The sequence below is a fragment of the Oratosquilla oratoria genome, chromosome 8 (genome assembly GCF_046742065.1).
Source record: "Oratosquilla oratoria isolate Oo_2021 chromosome 8, ASM4674206v1, whole genome shotgun sequence".
Taxonomy (NCBI): Eukaryota; Metazoa; Arthropoda; class Malacostraca; order Stomatopoda; family Squillidae; genus Oratosquilla; species Oratosquilla oratoria.
Window position 1 is genome coordinate 60,147,958 of NC_134784.1, and position 19,243 is coordinate 60,167,200.

General features: G+C 38.6%; 1 protein-coding gene across 3 annotated transcripts in view; it reads right to left on the minus strand.

The window, feature by feature from the left end:
* The window catches only part of LOC143027766 (neuroendocrine convertase 1-like), a 159,656-nt gene that overhangs the window by 124,445 nt on the left and 15,968 nt on the right, over positions 1–19,243 (minus strand). For all 3 annotated transcript variants that reach the window (XR_012966647.1, XM_076189294.1, XM_076189293.1), the window contains exon 2: positions 1,173–1,277. Coding sequence is in view for 2 of the 3 variants with exons in the window: in XM_076189294.1 (XP_076045409.1) it covers positions 1,173–1,277 (105 nt within the window). In the remaining variant the exon portion in view is untranslated. The remainder of the gene's footprint in view (positions 1–1,172; positions 1,278–19,243) is intronic.

Genomic DNA, 19,243 nt, shown 5'->3' on the forward strand with positions numbered 1-19,243 from the left:
CTCCCAACTCCCTTTTCATCCCCGTTCTCTTCCTAACCTCCTCATTTCTCATTCTATCCAGCAGGCACCTCATTTCAAATACCTTCAAACTCCTACACTCTTCCTCTCTTATGTTCCATGTTTTTACTTCATACAGTGCTGTTGGCACAGTCATTCCTTCATACAATCTCCTCTTAGTATCCATTCCAAAATGTCTATTTCTCATTACACTATTTAATCCACCAAGGCATTTACTCGCTTCTCTCAATCTACATTCTACCTCCACTTCCATTCCTCCCTTTCCTGCCACATCCGCACTCAAGTATCTAAAACTATCCACTTTTTCCAGTCTCTCTCCTTTAATACTCACAGTCTGTTGCTACTCTCTCCCCTTGTACATCTCATCATCTTACTTTTACTCAAATTTATCTTCAACGTCCTTCTTTCACACACCTTCCCAAACTCTGTCACTAAATTCTCAATCCCTCCTCTGATCATGCTACAAGCGTAGTGTCGTCAGCAAACAATAACTGGCTTATCTCCTACTTTTCTCCATTTTCTTAACCATCTCCAATTCTCGACCCATTACTCTTGCATTGACAGCCAGGGTGATATAATGCATCCCTGACGAAGTCCCACCTCTACCTCAAACCACACACTCTCTCCATTTCTCATTCTAACACAGGCTCTACTACTCTCGTAAAAACTCTTGACTGCTATTAACAGGTTTCCTCCTATCCCATATATCTGCAATACCTCTCACTTGACTTCTCGTAGGAATGTACCTCTTAGGGTTACAGAGAATAGGATGCCTAGTCCCATCACTCCGTCCCGTTTTAGTCGCCTTTACGACCCGAGTGGTTAGACTCGGTGGCAGTATGTTTTCTTCCATCTACCACAGGGGACAGAGGCGAAAATTGAAATATATACTCAAAGAAGTGGTACAGTACAGTATTAAGAGGTGGGCGCAGCATAACGAAGAGACAGTCGCAGTACAATGAAGTAGTATAATTTCTCTATCTGCAGAGATTTCCTCTAACATAGAGAAAATGACGTGTGAATCTGGTGTGTAGGGGCGCCCCCACATAGTGCCTAAAGTACTGGCTGCATGCTACTGCGGAAATTATACTGCACAATAATATGCAGCCAATACTCCAGACGGTGTGGTGGGAAGGGGGGGGGGAGCGATGTACCTTTGCATCCCTCGTAAGTCTACGTGTGAGGTGGTGCGCATCCTCGGTGTGCTCAGCCGGGTGGTCACTCTTCACCATCCGATAAACGTCGTCGAATCCAGCAACCTGTAAAAAACAACAGGTTGGTGCAAAATCAAACATGCTTCCTACTCCTAGTGAACAAGGAGGATGTTCAATGACTTCTAGCCCAACCATGGGCATCTGGAGGATTTTTTAACGGTAAATGTACACCTATCGTCTTAACATAAAATCTAGTTTCACAATCTATTCTTTATAACCATAACATTTTACATGCTTACATATATCTCAAATTGTCGAGTAGGTGAATTATATAACTGAGTGTTTGAATAACTTTCACACAACCCTCCAACATATTTTCCCGAGGCTGGGGGCGGGTGGGGGGGTGTCTAGCCAATCCGGACGCTCAAATAACATATAAGAACATAAGAAATAAAGCGAAGTACAGTGGCTTGCAATATAGCGCTGTGTTGTACAATAGATGTCTCTACCAGGTTTTTGTAATCGTGTGTGTGTGTATTTACCTAGTTGTATTTACCTAGTTGTATTTTACGGGAAGGGGAGCTATGCTCGTGGGGTCCCGTCTTCATATCTCATTTTATCTAAACTATTTTTAAATTCATGTATTGTTTTTGCACACACCACTTTCTCATCTAACTTGTTCCAACTGTCTATTACTCTGTGAGGAAAGCTGTTCTTTTTCAAATCTCTTCTATAGCTGTCTTTTTTTATTTTCTTTCCGTGTCCTCTTGTATTTCTGTCATCCCATTTTATCAGATTCTCTCTATCAGTAATTTCTATGCCTTTCATGATTCTGTAAATAGCTATCAAATCTCCTCTCTCTCTTCTTTGCTCTAGTGTCTGTAGTTCAAGTTTTTCTAGTCTCTCTTCATATGATAGTTTTGAGAGTGTTGGTGCCAATTTTGTAATTGCTTTTGTATTCTTTCAAGTTTTTTATACATTTTTTTGTACTTGGTGACCATATCGTTGCTGCATATTCCAATCTTGGTCTTATCAGGGTGATTAGGATTTTCTTCACCATTTCTTCATCCAGGTATGTAAATGCAACTTTGATTGTTCTTATTAAATTATAAGTTTCTCCAAAAATCTTATTTATATGTTTCTCAGGTGACATATTATTCATAACAATGACTCCCAGGTCCTTCTCATTTTCTACTTTTTTTATTCCTTCTTCTCCCAATTTATATGCTCTTGTTATTCTGTTTTTACTTTTTCCAAATTCCATTATACTACACTTTTTTGTATTGAACTCCATCTCCCACTTCCTACTCCATTCCTGTACTTTATTTAGATCTCTCTGTAGTGATTCACAATCTTCTTCAGTTTTCACTCTTTTCAGTAGTTTTGCATCATCTGCAAAGAAGCTCATATAGCTTTCAATTCCTTCATCCATATCATTAATATATATAGCAAACATTATTGGGGCCAGAACTGTTCCCTGCGGAACACCGCTTATTACTTCATCCCATTTTGAGTGCTGGTTTCTTATCACTACTCTCATTTTTCTTTCTTGCAAAAAGTCTTCCATCCAATTTAGTAGTTTGCCCTGTATTCCTCCTTCAGTTTTTAATTTCTTAAGCAACTTCTTATGTGGTACTTTGTCAAAAGCTTTCTTTAGGTCTAAAAATGCACAGTCCGCCCATCCATCTCTTTCTTGTATTATATCTATTAGCCTTGAATAGAAACATTAAATTGGTGACGCATGATCGTCCTTGTCTGAATCCAAATTGCCTTGGATTTAACACTTTGTTTTTTTGGCCTTCGGCAAAGCTCGCTTCGCTCGCGGGGCGCTTCGCGCCCTGGGCTTCGCCCACTTTTTGGACAACAATGGTATTTTTATTCAACAACATCTTTACAATCCCTTTGCTTCTTTGATGATGGAGGCGAAGACGACCCATTTTCCTCGGCGATTTTGTCGTCTCGGGTAACTTCTTCGTCCTCTGAAGACCGTTTTCTCTTCGGTGATCTGCTGTCTTCATCGTCGCTTTGCCGCTTTATCGTCTCTTTGATTTCAAACAACGCTTGGTTGCTGTCGTCGATTCTCTTCTTCAAATAAGCAAACATCTCTTTAACACTTTCCGGAGATGTGGCTTCTTTGTCCTCTCCTTTACTTACAGCTTCTTCCTCTTCAACATCATCGCGCATGACCCAATCTGGCATTATCATTTTGATGGATTCCTCTTCCGTAATATTGTGGATATCTTTTGGGATATCTTTTGTTTCGAGTTCGACTTCTTCTTCTTCAAAAAGAGTTTTATTCTCGACAGCGTCTCTCGATGGCTCCTCATCGACAACAACGGTCTCGTCTTCAATGAACAACTCCTTATATACCCTATTGTGAGCTGGCCTCTGTACAATACCTTCGTCCCCTTTGCGCCATCCTGTGTAATATATCAACGCATCCCAACTGGTAACTCGTGAACATGCCACATATAGTTGTCCGTGAGCAAAACATTGGACAGAATCAAGTAGTAGCCCACACCGCTCAAAAGTTTGCCCTTGACTCTTGTTAATCGTCATGGCATAACTTAGTTTGACCGGAAACTGTTTACGTTTGAAGTGAATTGGTGTGTCCTGTGATTCCAATACTATACGGGGTATTAGCATTTGTTCACCTCAGTAACTGCCTCCAAGTATCTTGCCGACTATTACATTTTTCTTCAAGTTGGTTACCATTATTCGAGTGCCATTACAAAGCCTAGGAGGACAAATATTTCGGATAATCATCAGAATGCTTCCTACTTTTACCTTCAGAGCGTGTAGGGGCAACGATGGGCTTGTCATCGCGTTGAAAACTGATGCCTGAACATCAGTTTCCTCTTCCACTGGTGTGTCAACACTATAGTAGATCCGTTCCTTTTCTTTATTGCTCTCATGTATCATCTGGTTGACACTGTCGACATCATCGTTTGTGGGTGAGACTATTGCTCTTTTTTCAAAGTAAGACATGTTCAAGTGGTTTTCCTCAAACTCATCGTAAACTTTTGACACCAACTCGTCTCGTGAGTGTGCCCGTACACCAAAATCCTTCTCAAAAAAGATGTCACCGTCTTTATGGGTGCCAATAGCTAGAAGCTGTTTCGCAAACTTTTTATTTTTAACATCACCCTTCTTAAGGCGTACATTTTCTGTCAATTCAAGCTTTGTTAGCCCCTCCCACATGTAGCTCGACTTGATGCAATAAGCGAGTTCCTCCGCCTTGCCTCCGCCTCTTATAACTGGCAGGATTTGTCGAAAATCGCCTGCGCAGACAAACGCTTTCCCTCCCATAAACTTGTCGTTCTCCATAATGTCTCGCAGAGTAATATCTAACGACGTTAACATGATTTTATTGGCCACTATAAGGCAAGTTTCTTGTAGTAATCTTGCCATTTCTGTGTTTTTCTTAACACTACACGCTCTTATTTCATCATGTTCCATCAATGGTATCTTGAACATGTTGTGGGCCGTTCTTCCTCCTGAAAGAACCGTAGCTGCAATCCCAGAGGAAGCAACAGCTAAGGCAATCTTTCCTTGAGAACGAAAAGTATCCAACAAAAGATTCAAAACAAACGATTTCCCGGTGCCTCCAGCAGCTTCAACAAATATACCGTTGTTGTTATAAAGATACCCCTTTTCCACTCGCTTCATAACAGTCTCATAAACATTTCGTTGCTTGTCATTTAGAAGCTTCATCTTTTCCCTTCATCTTTTTCCCTTCTGATGACATTAGATGACCGTATGCCACCTCTAGAAGCCGGCAATCCGTATTGCGTAATCGATCCTCCACCGCAATTCCACACGTGTTGTTGAATGTTGTCTAAAGCATCCAGATAGATTTCATCGTTGTACTCTGTCAATTTAGCCTTGTGTAAGTAATCGCTGGAAAAGTAGTCTTTAACTTCTTCCCATATACCGGACTGGTCCTCAAGATCTGAAAAGACTAACATACTCGCGTAAGTTTCTCGAAGTTGATTTCTGTCATTGGTGTGGTTGATGATGTCTAAAATCGTCTCTTTCCAAGTTTCTTCATCACTCAGTAACCCTAACGCTTTAACGGCTTCTCTATTTGTCCCGTACATGACTCCGTCAATAGTGCGAAGGTCTTCAAACGATTTTGGGCCCTTCTTATGTGTAAGCAGGAGCCTCAGGTAGAACAGTTCTACTGTCTTGGTGGTTACAGCGCGAATGCGTCCCAAACTACTGTATACGTACGCCCAAGGCGTTCCTCCCAAATAGCCTTTTGTGCATCATAAACGTAATGAAAGGGCAATTGGCTGTAATACAATGTCGCTGCAAACTCATCTTTCTTGCATAATTTAAAAAAGGCGGTTAACTGAGTGTCTTTTTGTACCTTAGAAGTGAGCTCTTTCTCTGACACTTTTTCACTATAGAACACCGAATTTTCACCCTCTAAGTGTATATCCAACGGAAATACCGGAGGAGAAGACTTATGGATATCAAATTTGAATATTTTCCACGTTGCCTCATTGGCGTTGATGTAACGTGCTTCTTGGAAGTTCTTGACTTCGTTCACATCATTTTCTCCCGAAGTTTTTGTAAACAGTATTCGATCAGAACCTTTATTGACATACTTGGTCACATAAGCGATTGCTTTAATCGAGTTGGAGCATTCTACGTTGATATGCGCGTCGTATTTCACGCAGAGGAAGGGGTTATAAGGAACAACCCATGAATTGTCTATAGTTTTGATCCCGTCTTTCAATTTTAACTGAAAAGAGTGTCCCCCTTCTCCAATCGAACGTCTAATATACTCCGGGTAACCGTTGTTTCCAAACAATAGGTCATTTCTGCATGTTTTAGGGAATCCTTTAGCACACTGGCCGGGTTATGAGCTCTTTCCGTGGCAACACACCTGAGACTCATCATAGCCTTTGCAAGGACCATGTATCATACAACGTGTTACTGTCTCGTACAGCCTAGGCTCCTTCTCTTTATCAGGTATCTCCGCTCTTATTACCTGTGAAACTGTGTCTGCAGTTACACGAACCGCCATCCAAAGTAATATATGGGCATGAGGTAAACCACGTTTCTACCATTCAACGCTGTAAAGATACGCCTTAACAGGCCCAAAGGCATTTTTTCGAGTCAAATCATCGATCAGACTATCCAATTTCAACTTGAAGACCCTGCTCACAATATCTGGGCGGTCGTACGGCTGTGTTCCCGGCCCGTTGAATTTATCTAACACTTCCGTGAGATCTGGCCATTTTGGGTTCATACTAAACGTAATGAAATAGTCGGGAGAACCATAAGGGTTGATTCACACTATCGGTCCGGTCGCGCTCCACTCCCGCTACGCTCTCGGTCCGGTCCAATATTGTCTCATTAATTTCAATGGAAGCATTCACACTGGCGCTCTCGCTCCAGTCTCGCTCCGGTCACGGTTCCGTCAAAAGATATTTTTACTGGAGCGAGACTGGACCGTGAGCGCCAGTGTGAACTCAGTGGCCACGGTCCTGCTCCACTCCAGTCGAGATTCAGCCTTCATATAAGCAAGTAGTGTTACCCTCTGTCCTACCAAACCATGGATAATCCAAAGGAAACACCACAATGGGATCATGAGAAAGTTAGAAAAATGATAAAAATACATTTTCTTTTTATTTATCACTGATACAATGACAATGCGTACAGCGAGGATATTCATAAGCACCAACTGAATACAATATAACCTACAAAACTTACTTTAATTTTGTGGATTTAGATGAAATGCTAATAGAATTGGTCAAAAGGTAAACCAGAGCTGTATGACCTGACTTCGCTGCACTACAGTGATAATGTTTGCATACTTATCATATTGCCAAGGTACCAAGAGAAAAAAATACACATTATTAACCGAAGAAAGAAATTCCATATGGATAATAACAACCTATTATCCACTGCGGAAATGCATCTCCTTAGCTCACTCAACAAATATTCCTACACAAGTTTGTTTGTCTACTTATATTTTATCATTTTGCCAAGGCATTGAAACCAGCTGGGGAGCTGAAATAATCTTTCAGTGTTTCTCTCGCGCCAAAAGCCTCCTTTGTAGCATTTCCCCCTCTTCCTCTCATTGGACGTACTGTGTTTGATGGAGGCATGACAACAGTATCTGGTAATGCAACAGCATTTGGGTGTATCAGATTGTGAAGTATGCATGTTGTTGTAATGATTGCATTAGCGTTAGAAGGCATAGCTTTAAGTTTCCTTAAATATATTCTGAAGGTTTGCACTAGAATACCAAATGTGCACTCAACTATCCTCCTGGCTCTAGATAATCTATAATTAAAAATCCTCTTCTCTATCTTATGTTCAGTCTGTGAACATGGGTAGGGCCTCATCAAATTTCTCTTCAGCGGGAAAGCCTCATCTCCCACTATAACGTATGGTGCAAGCACATCAGTGCCAGGAAGTGCAGCATCTTCTTGTACATTTCAAGTCATCCTCAATTTTGGATAGTATTTTCTCAAATGTTCCTTTGTTCATTCTGAAATAGCTGTGGAATTTACTCTCATCATCAATAAGACGAGGATACAGAGTATGAAATTCTCCTTCAGTCTTCCTATCTTGCAACATAGGATGAACCCACAATCTCTTTCTTTTTCTATTTTGTTTTCCTTCTTCTTCTTCATCAAGTGCAATAGCGAATATTGCCAACTCGGCGTTAGAAAAGTCACACTTCCTTCGTAACTGATGGTAAGACTTCTACTGGTATCGAGGGAGGGGCGATGACGGGAGCGAGAGCAGACCGAGTATGGAGCGTGACCGGACCGATAGTGTGAATCAACCCTAAGCTGTCACATATGCTAAAGCATCCTGCTGGCGCTGCTTCATATACCTTGGACCTCCTACAAATGTTGGAGGAAGCACAATCCTTTGCCCTGTGTTGTTTTTATCGCTTACTCGTAAAAGATCTATCCTCTCTTTACGTATGTTGGTGTGGTTGTGTTCTAAAAATAGCAACCTACTTGTCTCGATTTTCACATAGTTATCGATGACAAACTGTTGAAAAAGCCGTCGTCCTCTTAAAATGTAATTGAAAACCCCTTCTCTTTCCATATAAAGCGCCGAATAGTACATCAACGCTGAAAGCCTCTTACTGCTTTCTTTCTTTTCCATTTTAAAACTGTAGCCTCTGTCTCCATTAGGTAACAACAATGGATATTGGAAGATATCGTAAAAGAAATTGGTCGAATGCATCATTCTAAGAGCAAACTTTGATTCGGGGAGAGGAGATGCGATTGTAACTCTTAAGTATCCTTTTCTGGCCCCAGATTGACTATAGCCCCAACCTGACAGGAAGCTGTTGGTAGATGGTAGACGCCTTTGTGCTCTTTTGTTGTAACCTTTTCTGCAGTTTGCAAACTTATTGTCATGTCTGGTATCGTCTTCCTCTTTTCAATGTAAGTCTGAATCAACTTCTTTGCTGTTTTTATCTCTTCTAACATACCCTTCAGGGAGACGTTGTTGTTTGTCAAGTAATCGTAAAGTTGCTCGATAATGTTTTCGTTCCTTAACAACTCAGCAGTTTCCCGCCGTCTTCGTTTAACGGTTTCATCACACACCTCTTTTCCTTTGTGTCTATTACCGGTGTAGCGTTCAAATCTATCACATCGTAACTTTATCTGCTGTTCTTTATCATGGTAAAAGTACAAATCGAGAAAATTCTCCGAAGACTTCCAAAACGGCCTATCCGGTTTGTCATTTTGTTGCTCTGCTAACAAACTTGGCTTCATTAGGCCCAATCTGTGGTAAATTTTGCCTTGGATTTTGTAACACATTGCCGACTCACTTTTATCATTTAACGAACCTGAAGTTGCAAAGGAAGTAAAACAGATGTTGTTAAACGCTACAATGTTTTTGAGAAAGTAATTTGAAAGCGGAGAACTACCGTCGTAAAGCCCCTCAATGCTATCCCCCAGTTTTGTCAATGCTAGTGTTTTCATGGGAGTTTTTCCTCCGTTGCAGCATATGGTCTTACGTTCTCGTTTAAATAATAACGCTTGACACACCTTACACCTAAACGCGCCTAAATCACCAACCGAGTGTGTCGGCACTTTAATTTCAACGGACTCTGTCATGTAGCCACAATACGATAACGCCAACCGCTCCTTCATCTCTAGGAACTCAGGCTTTTTGCCAAGGTTTTTACGTTCTTGCCGCATTTTGTCTATCCTTTCAAATGCTCCAGATGAAACATCCGAGTTGGCTATAGAAGCTAAGAAGTTATCCCTCTTCATGAACTTCACCTGCTGCATTATAGCTTCCTTACGTTTTTTCTCCTCTGCTCTCTTAACTTTGTCTGCTTGAATCTCCTCTTTTGTTCGTTTTCTACGTCTCAGTGGGTTACTTTTTGTTGCTGCTCTCATTTCTGCTTTAGTTTCCTTCAGGGTTAGCTTTATCTCCTCCAGTGTGTTATCAGCATCTAACGGAAGTGGCTCTGGTGTCACGACATCAGTTGATAAGCTTGAGGTCACTGGGCCAGTTATGACATCTGTAGAAGGGCCTCTGTCTTTTTTTTTCACTTCAACCGTAGAAGAGCTACTGTCTTTTTCTTTCACTTCACTTACAGGCTTTGGGTTTTGTTGGCATGCTCTTTTTATGGCATACTTTTTTGCTTTGTCTAGCCTCCTTTGAGATTGAAAAGTTCTCTGCAAATAGTGTTTCTGGTACTCTGTGTGATCAGATTTACCTCCATGCTTAGTGAAACTTTTATAACCGGCAAAATAGTGTTTTTCGAACCCCTCTGTTCTCTCTTTAGGTATTTCACCAACGTAAACCTCCAAGGAATCTAAAACCCCATCACTATAATCGTAATGTTTATCTTCACTTAACTTCTTATTGAACGTCCAAAGCTTTCGTTGAAACACTTTTATAATTTCTTTTACATTTGAGACCTTAGTTTGTTGATATAGATGTGGGAACTTGGACATGTGTTAATTTTTCATCATTTGGTTCAGTTTCTTATTGGTGTTTAACTGTCCTTTAGTGAACTTTTTTTCTCTCGTAATCCACCCCCAGAAGTGACGGTTCCTCTGCATCTTTAACTTTGACGAATCTTTACCCATCTTCCTGCGCAATATTTAACACAACCCACATAGTAAAACGGTTCAAACCTTGCACACCCGAGAAACGTGGATAAACCCTTACACCCAACCGGGCCCGAGCGTGTGACCGTTTTGCCACGGTCCGAGATAAGGGAGCATTATTTTCTTTTTATATAGATATTTTACCCATCTACTTTTGATAATTCTTTCACAAATTTTTGCTATTGTACTTGTTAGAGAGACTGGTCTATAGTTGGTAGGTTCTTCTTTATTTCCTCCTTTATATATAGGTACTATATTTGCTTTTTTCCAGTCTTCTGGAACTTTTCCTTCTTTCAAGGAACTATTTAGTATGCTATGTATTTTGTCTGCCAGTTCATTCCTGCATTCTTTCAGTATCCAGTTTGCTATTTCATCTGGTCCATGCGATTTTCTGACATCAAGATTACTCAAGTGTGTTAATATTTCATTCTTTGTTACTTCTATTTCTTCCATAGGGGGGACTTTCTCTTTCCATTCGTTCTCTTCAGGTTGTATGTTCTCCCTTGTAAACACTGATTTAAAATGTTTGTTCATAATTTCCGCCATTTCCATTTCCTCAGTGTATTCAACTCCCTCTTGTCTTAATTTCTCCAAGTCTTGTTTGTTTTTCAGTTTATTGTTTACAAATCTGTAGAATAGTTTTGGTTGATCTTTACACTTTTCTATGATATCTTTTTCATATTTTCTCTTTTCCTCTCTGCACGTTTGTACATATTCATTTCTATAACAGTTATATATTTTCCATTTTTCAGGTTTTCTGTCTTTTTTTCATCTGGTCCAGGCTTTGTCTCTTTTGTCTTTTAACTCCCTACAACTTTTGTTGTACCAGCATTTTACATATTCTTTTTCTGGTTTTTGTCTTGGGACATACTTTTCCACTCCTTTTTTGTAAATTTTTGTCAAAATATTCCATTTCTATCTACTGTTGTTTCTTCGTTGTATATTTCTTCCCAGTTTTCATTTTGAAAGAATTCTCTTATTTTATCAAAGTTTGTTTTTTCATACATCATTCTTCCTTTTCTATATTGTTCATTTCTTTTCATATATTTTTCTTCATTAAGTTCCAGTTCAATCAATATGTGGTCACTTTTACTTATTGGTGTTTTATATTCAATTTTGTCCACTATTCTAGGTTCGGGTGTAATTATTAGGTCTAGTCTCGATGGCTCTTCTTCATTTCTATACCTAGTGTTCTCCTGTATCCATTGTGTCATTGTATGGTCAGTAACCATCTCAAGTAGAGCGTTTCCCCATGAGCCGTCTCCACCCTTTACTGTCATTTCTTCCCAGCAGATTTCTTTGCAATTAAAGTCGCCCATCATAACTATTTTCCCTCCCTCTTCCATTATCTTGTTTAATGTTATCTTTGTGTTCTCTAACATACTTTTATGTTTACTCTCTTCCCATGAGGCTGTTTTCGGGGGCACATAATTTATCACAAACTTTCTGCTCTTCTTATCTCTGTCTTCTACTTCCATCATTATCATCTCTACTGTATTCTTTCCATATGTGACACACTTCACGTTTATATCCTTCTTAGTCAGGAACATAACTCCACCCCCTTCCTTTTTCACTCTGTTTCTAATCCAATAATTATATGCATCATGTCCTACACTGTTGGGTGGTAGTGGACCTTTTAATTTTGTTTCTACAATTCCCATTATGTCTAGTTCTTTTTCTTTCAAATAATCATTCAGCTCATTCAATCCTGTTATTAATCCATCTATATTTGTGTAAGACACTCTTAGTTTTCTCCCACTTCCATTGTGTTCTCTGTTTCCCTTTTGTTTTTCTCTTGTATGTCGACTTTCTTTAGTTTCATATTCACTACTCTCCAATAGAATCTCTCTTTTTCTGACTCCGTTCTTATCTCGTTTTTTTCCTTAGCTTCAAGTCTTTTCTGTTTTTCTTCCTCTCTTTCCTCTTTATTCATTTCCCTTTTTATCCATACCGTTTTATATTGTTCACTTGTTGCTAGTTTCCCTGTTTTGGATAAGATATTCTCAGCCGTAGTTTGTGACCTGAATTTAATCTTAATTGGTCTGGTCTTGTCTGTACTATATTTCTCTAACCTGAATTTCTCTTCGATTTGTTTCATTATTTCTGGTTCATCTTCCTGAACTAATTCTAGTAAATTTCTTACTTTTTCATTTTCCTCTTTGATTCTTGTGGTTCTATCTGGGTTATGTTTCCCTTCCATTCCTAATATAATTATACATTTCTTTCTGTCTGCTAAGTCTCTTACTATATTCTCCTTCTGTCTCATCACTTTAATAACTGAGTTTTCAGTTTGTTCATTCATTTGCTGTCTGATTATGTCAGTGAATGCAACTTTGCTATTTTCTTGGATTTTTTCCAACCCTCCTTGTTCTCCTTATTATTCTCCTTTAAGACTTTATTCTCTTCTTTTACTTCTTTTAACTGATTTTTTAATTCTTCAATTTCCTTAGTTAAGTTTTTGTTCGACTTCTCTAGTTCTTCCAAATTTTCTACCCTCCGTATAATGTTGTTAACATGACCGAACCTACGCTCCAAGTCCTCGATCATCTTATCGACCTTCTCTTCTAGTCTTGTCAGTCGGGGGGGGGGGGGGGTTGTGTCCCCCCCACCCTCTTTAAATCCCTGGAAAATATTCTCATCACTTTCTACTGTATTGCTCCTATCTATACTTCTAATCTTTACATTTTTATTAGACATTTCATCGTCGCTCAGCTGGTCGGGGGGCCGTTTGTTTACCTTTCGCCTGTCTGCCTGGGCCAAGTCCTCTCCTTCCTCATTTCCTTCCATTTCCCTCAGCAATCCCTCCCCTTCTCCTCTTTCCCTACTTTCCTACTACCCCACGAGCAATTTCCCCCACCCTGTAAATACAATAGGCACTTCTCTTTGCGTTGGGATCCACGAAACTTCAATTTTCTTCAGAACGTCTTCTAAGCCATCCGTTCGTTGAAGTGTGTGTGTTTACCTAGTTGTACCTTACGGGGAGGGGAGCTACGCTCGTAGTGTCTCGCCTTTGTGTCTCGCAGTGTTTAGTTTGCTCTTAAATACGTGTATGGTTTTTGGACACACAATTGTTTCGCTCAGCTTGTTCTAAATGTCCACCACACTGTGGAAAACTGTTTTTCGTCTAATCTCTTTTATAACTATCATTTTTGATTTTCTTTCCATGTCTTCTTGTGTTTCTCTTGTTCCAATTTAGTAAGTCCTGTCTATCAAATATTTCTGTGTCTTTCATGATTTTATAGATGGTCAGTAGCTCGCCTCTCTCTCTTCTTTGTTCCAAAGTCGGTAATTTCAATTTAGCCAGTCTCTCTTCATATGGCACGTTTGAAAGTTCTGGGGCCATTTGCGTGGTTTCTCTGGATTCTTTCAAATTTCTTTATATTCTTTTTGGTACTGGGTGACCATAATGTCGCAGCATACTCCAGTCTAGGCCATATTAATGAGACTAATATTTTTTTTTAAATAATTTCTTCGTCCAAATAGATAAACGACAATTTTATTGATCATAGCAAGTTATAGGATTCTCCGACAATTTTGTTTATTTGATTAGAGGACAAGTCGTTTGAGATAATTACTCCTAGGTCTTTTTCAGATCCCCCTCTCTTTATTTCCTTCGTTCCAATTGTATATTGTCCTGATATTCTTTTTTTTTCCGAACTCCATTATGCTACATTTCTTAATGCTGAAGTCCACTTCCCACTTTTGACTCCATTATTAAAACGTGTTCAGGTCTCTCTGTAGCGATTCGTAGTCCGTTTCGGTTTTCACTTTCCTCAACAATTTAGCGTCATCTGCAAAGAAGTTCATGTAACATTCCACATCATCATCCATGTCACTCACATAAATAGCGAACATTATTGGAGCCTATACAGATCCTTGCGGGATTCCACTAATTACTCGTACTTCCTTCCAACCTGAATACTTTTCTCTGGGTACTACTCTCATTTTTCTACCATTCAGGAAGTCCTCCATCAAGTTTAGTAGGTTGTCTTGTATTCCTCCTATGATTTCCATTTTTTTTTTTTTTAATATTTTGTGTGGTACTTTGTCAAAGTCTTTTTTGTAAGTCTAGGAAAGCACAGTCAGCCCATCCATCCCTTTCTTGTATTATATCTATAAGTTTTGAGTAAAAACAAATTAAATTTGTAACACATGATCTTCCCTGTCTGAATCCAAATTGTCTCGGGTTTATTATATTGTTTTCTTCCAGGTGTTTTACACATCTATTCTTGACAATTTTCTCACAAATTTTGGCTACAGTGCTTGTTAGGGAGACCGGTCTATAGTCAGTTGGTTCTTCCTTGTTTCCTCCTTTATATATTGGTACAATGTTGGCATTTTTCCAGTCTTTTGGTATTTTTCCTTCTTTGAGTGAGCAACTTATTATGTTATATATTTTGTCCATTAGTTCTTCTTTACATTCTTTTAGTATCCAATTTGCAATTCCGTCTGGGCCGTGCGATTTCCTGATGTCAAGGTTCGTTAATTGATCCATTATTTCTTTTTATGTTATTATTATTTCCCTCATGGGGGGGAGATCGCATTTCGTTTCCTTCGTCCCAATGCTGTTCTTTTTCTCTAGTGAAAACTGACCTGAAGTGATTGTTCATGACTTCGGCCATTTCTAGATCTTCTGTGTATTCTGTGTTTCCGTGTCATAGTTTCACCATTTCCTGTTTATTTTTAAGTTTACTATTCACATATCTATAGAATAGTTTGGGTTCGTCTTTACATTTTTCTATAATGTCTTTTTCATAGTTTCTTTTTTCCTTTCTACGCACTTTTACAAATTCATTTCTATAGTTTATATGTATTTGCCATTTTCCATTTTTTTTTTTAATATTTTCTCTATCTTATCCAAGCTTTGTCTATTCTATCTTTCGCCTCGCTGCATCTTCTGTTGAACCCGTATTTAATGTACATCCTCTCTTAGTGCGCACCTATTCACTCCTTCATTGTAGATTTCCATCAAAATCGCCCATTTCTCCTCCACTTTTATCTCTTTAATGTAGAGGGTTTTTTTCCCCAATTTGCATTTTGAATTTTTTTTTTCCAAAGTCCGTTTTGTTGTACATCAGTTTTCCTTTTCTGTACTTTTCCTTTCTCTCCATATATATTTCTTCCTTTAGTTCAGCCTCTATTAGCATGTGGTCACAATTTCCAAATGCAATTTCAGGTTCTGTTGTAAATACTAAATCCAGTCTCTTCATTACTTCTGTGTCTGGTATTTTCATTGACCCATTGTGTCATTGTATATTCCATGATCATATCCAGTAATACATTTCCCCATAGGTTCTTTCCACCCTTCAGTCATTTCCTCCCCACAGATTTCTTTGTAGTTAAAGTCCCCTATAAGTACCAGGTGTATTGACCTAGTTTTACCTAGTTGTATTTTACGGGAAGAGAGCTATGCTCGTAGTAACCCGCTTTTGTATCTTTCCGCATCCAGTTTGTTCTTAAAGTCATGTATAGTTTTAGGACTCGCTGTTTCCTCATTCAATTTGTTCCAGATATATATCACTCTGTGTGGGAAGCTGTTCTTTTTCAGACCTCTTCTGTAACTGTCCTTCTAAAGTTTCTTTTCGTGTCCTCTTGTTTTTCTTCTGTTCCACTTTAGTAAATCATCTCTCTCAAGAATTTCCATCCCTTTCATAATTCTGTAGATGGTTAGCAAATCACCTCTTTCTCTTCTTTGTTCCAGGGTTGGTAGATTTAATTTATCCAATCTTTGTTCGTATGTCAAATTGGAGAGTGTTGGCGCCATCTTTGTCGTTGCTCTTTGAATTCTTTCTAGTTTATATATTTTTTTGGAACTAGGTGACCATAGTGTCGCAGCGTATTCCAATTTTGGTCTTATCAGTGTAACTAGTATTTTCTTCGCCATTTCTTCATCCATGTAATCAAAGGCTACTTTCGTTGATCTTAATAAGGCGAAAGTTTCTCCGACCAATTTATTGACGTGTTTGTCTGGTATCATGTCATTTGAGATAGTTACTCCTAGGTCCCTTTCCGAGTTTACTTTTTTTTTTTTTTTTTTTTCACTTCTTTTGTACCATTTTTATATTGACATGTTATTCTATTTTTTTTTTTTCCAAATTCCATTATGCTACATTTCTTTATGTTGAAGTTCACTTCCAGAATTTGTCCAGGTCTTGAAAATATTTGCAGTCTTCCTCTGTAGTTACTCTCTTGAGTAGTTTCGCATCATCTGCAAAGAAGTTCATATAACACTCCACACCTTCATCCATGTAATTTATATAAATAGCAAACATTATCGGAGCCAATACAAAGCCTTGAGGGACTCCCCTTATCAGATCTTCCCAATTTGAGTTCTTGTCTCTTAGTACCACCCTCATTTTTCTTCCGTTCAAGAAATCTTTCATCCATTCCAATAACTTCCTTGTATTCCACCTATTATTTCAAATTTTCTTAGTAGCTTTTTGTGTGGTACTTTGTGAAAAGCCATTTGTAAGTCCAAGAAAGCACAATCTGCTCATCCGTCTCTTTCTTGCATTATTTCTATTAATCTTGAGTAAAAGCATATTAAGTTTATGGTACATGATCTTCCTCTTCTAAAACCAAATTGTTTTGGATTTAGTATTTTGTTCTCTTACAAGTATTTAATCCATTTTTTCCTAAAAAAAAATCGCATATTTTTGCTACTGTGCTTCTAAGGGATACCGGTCTATAGTTTGTTTGATTTTCTTTGGTACAATATTTGCATTTTTCCAATCTTGTGGTACTTTTCTTTCTTTGAGTGAGAAGTCAATTATCTTGTGTATTATGTCCGTTAGTTATTCTCTTAATATCCAGTTTTCAATTCCATCAGGCCCGTGTGACTTTCTAACGTCATTTTATTTTTCCTTATTTCTTTCTGTGTCGCCGTTATTTTGTTCATTTTGGGGGATCTTTCTCAATGTCCTTCATTCCAAATTTGTGAGCTTTTAATTGTAAACACAGATCTAAAATGCCTGATCATAACTTCAGCCATTTCTACGTCATCTCTATATTCTTTATTTCCTTCTTGCAGTTTCACTATTTCGTGTTTGTCTTTTAGTTTATCATTTACATATCTGTAAAATAGTTTAGGTTGGTCTTTGGATTTATCTATTATATCTTTTCCGTAGTTTCTTTTTCCTCCCTTTCGTATATCTACATATTCGTTTCTCAGTTTGATGTACGTTTGCCATTTGGTCATTTTTTATCTTTTTTCCATCTTTTCCAGACTTTGTCTCTTCTATCTCTAACATCACTACACTTTTTGTTATACCAGCATTTTATGTAAACCCTTTTTTGTTTCTTCTTAGGTACATATTTATCTGTTCCCTCCTTGTATTTTTTTTTAAACATGTTCCATTTCTCTTCCATTTTTGTTTCTTCATTTGAAAAAAAAAAAAATCCCAGTTTACGTTTTGCAAAGTCCGTTTTGTTGTACATTAATCTTCCTTCTATGTGTTTCTCATTTTTTCTCACATCATTTTGTTCTTTAAGTTCGAACTTTATCAGTATGTGGTCACTCTTCCCAATTGGTGTCTTGTAATTCACTTTGTCCACAATTTCAGGCTCAGAAGTGAATATCAAGTCTGGTCTCGACGGTTCTTCATTGTTTCTATATTTGGTATTTTCTTTGACCCATTGAGTCAATGTATAATCAATGGTCAAATCCAGTAGAATGTTGCCCCCGAGTTCTCCACCTTTTATTGTCATTTCTTCCCAATTTATTTCTTTTGCGTTAAAGTCACCCATAATTACTATGTTTCCTCCATCTATCAGGGCCTCAGATAATTCGTTCTTTTTGTCTTCCAGTAATTCTGAATGATCGCTATCAGACTAAGCCTGTGTTTTGGGGGCCACATATACTACTATAAATTTTCTGTTTTTCATAATACTATTTTCAACTTTAATCGTGATCATATCCACATTCTCTTTACCTTCTGTTATCTTTATCACATTTAAGCCCTTTCTAGTCAATAACATGACTCCTCCCCCATGTTTATCCGTTCTATTTTTCAACCAATGGTTGTATAGACCTTGTCCCACCATACTTGATGATATAGGACCTTTCAATTTTGTCTCCACAATTCTCATTGTGTCTGGTTTCTCTATTAACAAATAGTCGTTTAATTCATTTATCCCAAAAATCACATCGTCCATATTTGTGTATGCCACTTTAAATTTTTTCTTTTCTTCTCTTTTTTGGTTTATGTTTCCTTTTTTCTGATGTACCATTTTCTTAGCCTCAGATCCAGTACTCTCTCTCTCTCTCTCTCAAAAAAAAAAAAAAAAAAAAAAAAAATCGTTTTTTTCGGTCTCCTGTGTGTGATTCACTCTTGGATCACGTATGGATTCGTGATCTACAGTTATTTCCTTCCCGGAAGAGAGCTCAGAGGTCATATATAACCGATGTATGGGTAATGCTGTAACCTTACACGCACACACACACACCTAACTCCCCACCCACGAGAGTTGGATTAACGACTCGCAGCGCAGCGATACTGAAATTATTTCAGCCCTGGGCGGGAATCGAATCCGGACCGCCGCAGTGGCGACCGTGAACGCTACCACCGCGCCATCGAGTCATGGTAGAGTGTGTGTGTGTGTGTGTGTGTGTGCGCGCGCGCGTGTGCCCGCGCATACATATGTGCATGTGATGGATGGTATGGGAGATGAGAGGGGTGGGTGGGTGTGTTGGCTGTTTTAATTTAAATCGAAACCAAAACATTGTCAAACTTAGACAAAATTAAAGAATATTTTCGTACTCTTTACATGTATTCATCGAAAGACATTGTTTAGTGTCTAACAGCAACATTGTATAATTTTTTCTCTAGGATAAAATCAAGACAGCTGAATCACATATGGTCCTCGTGATGACGTCATTGAACCTGGCACTGATTTTAATTGCGCAGGTGTGCTTTTACTCCACAAGTGTGCGCATGTGCCTTGCTGATGTCGCGATGCCTA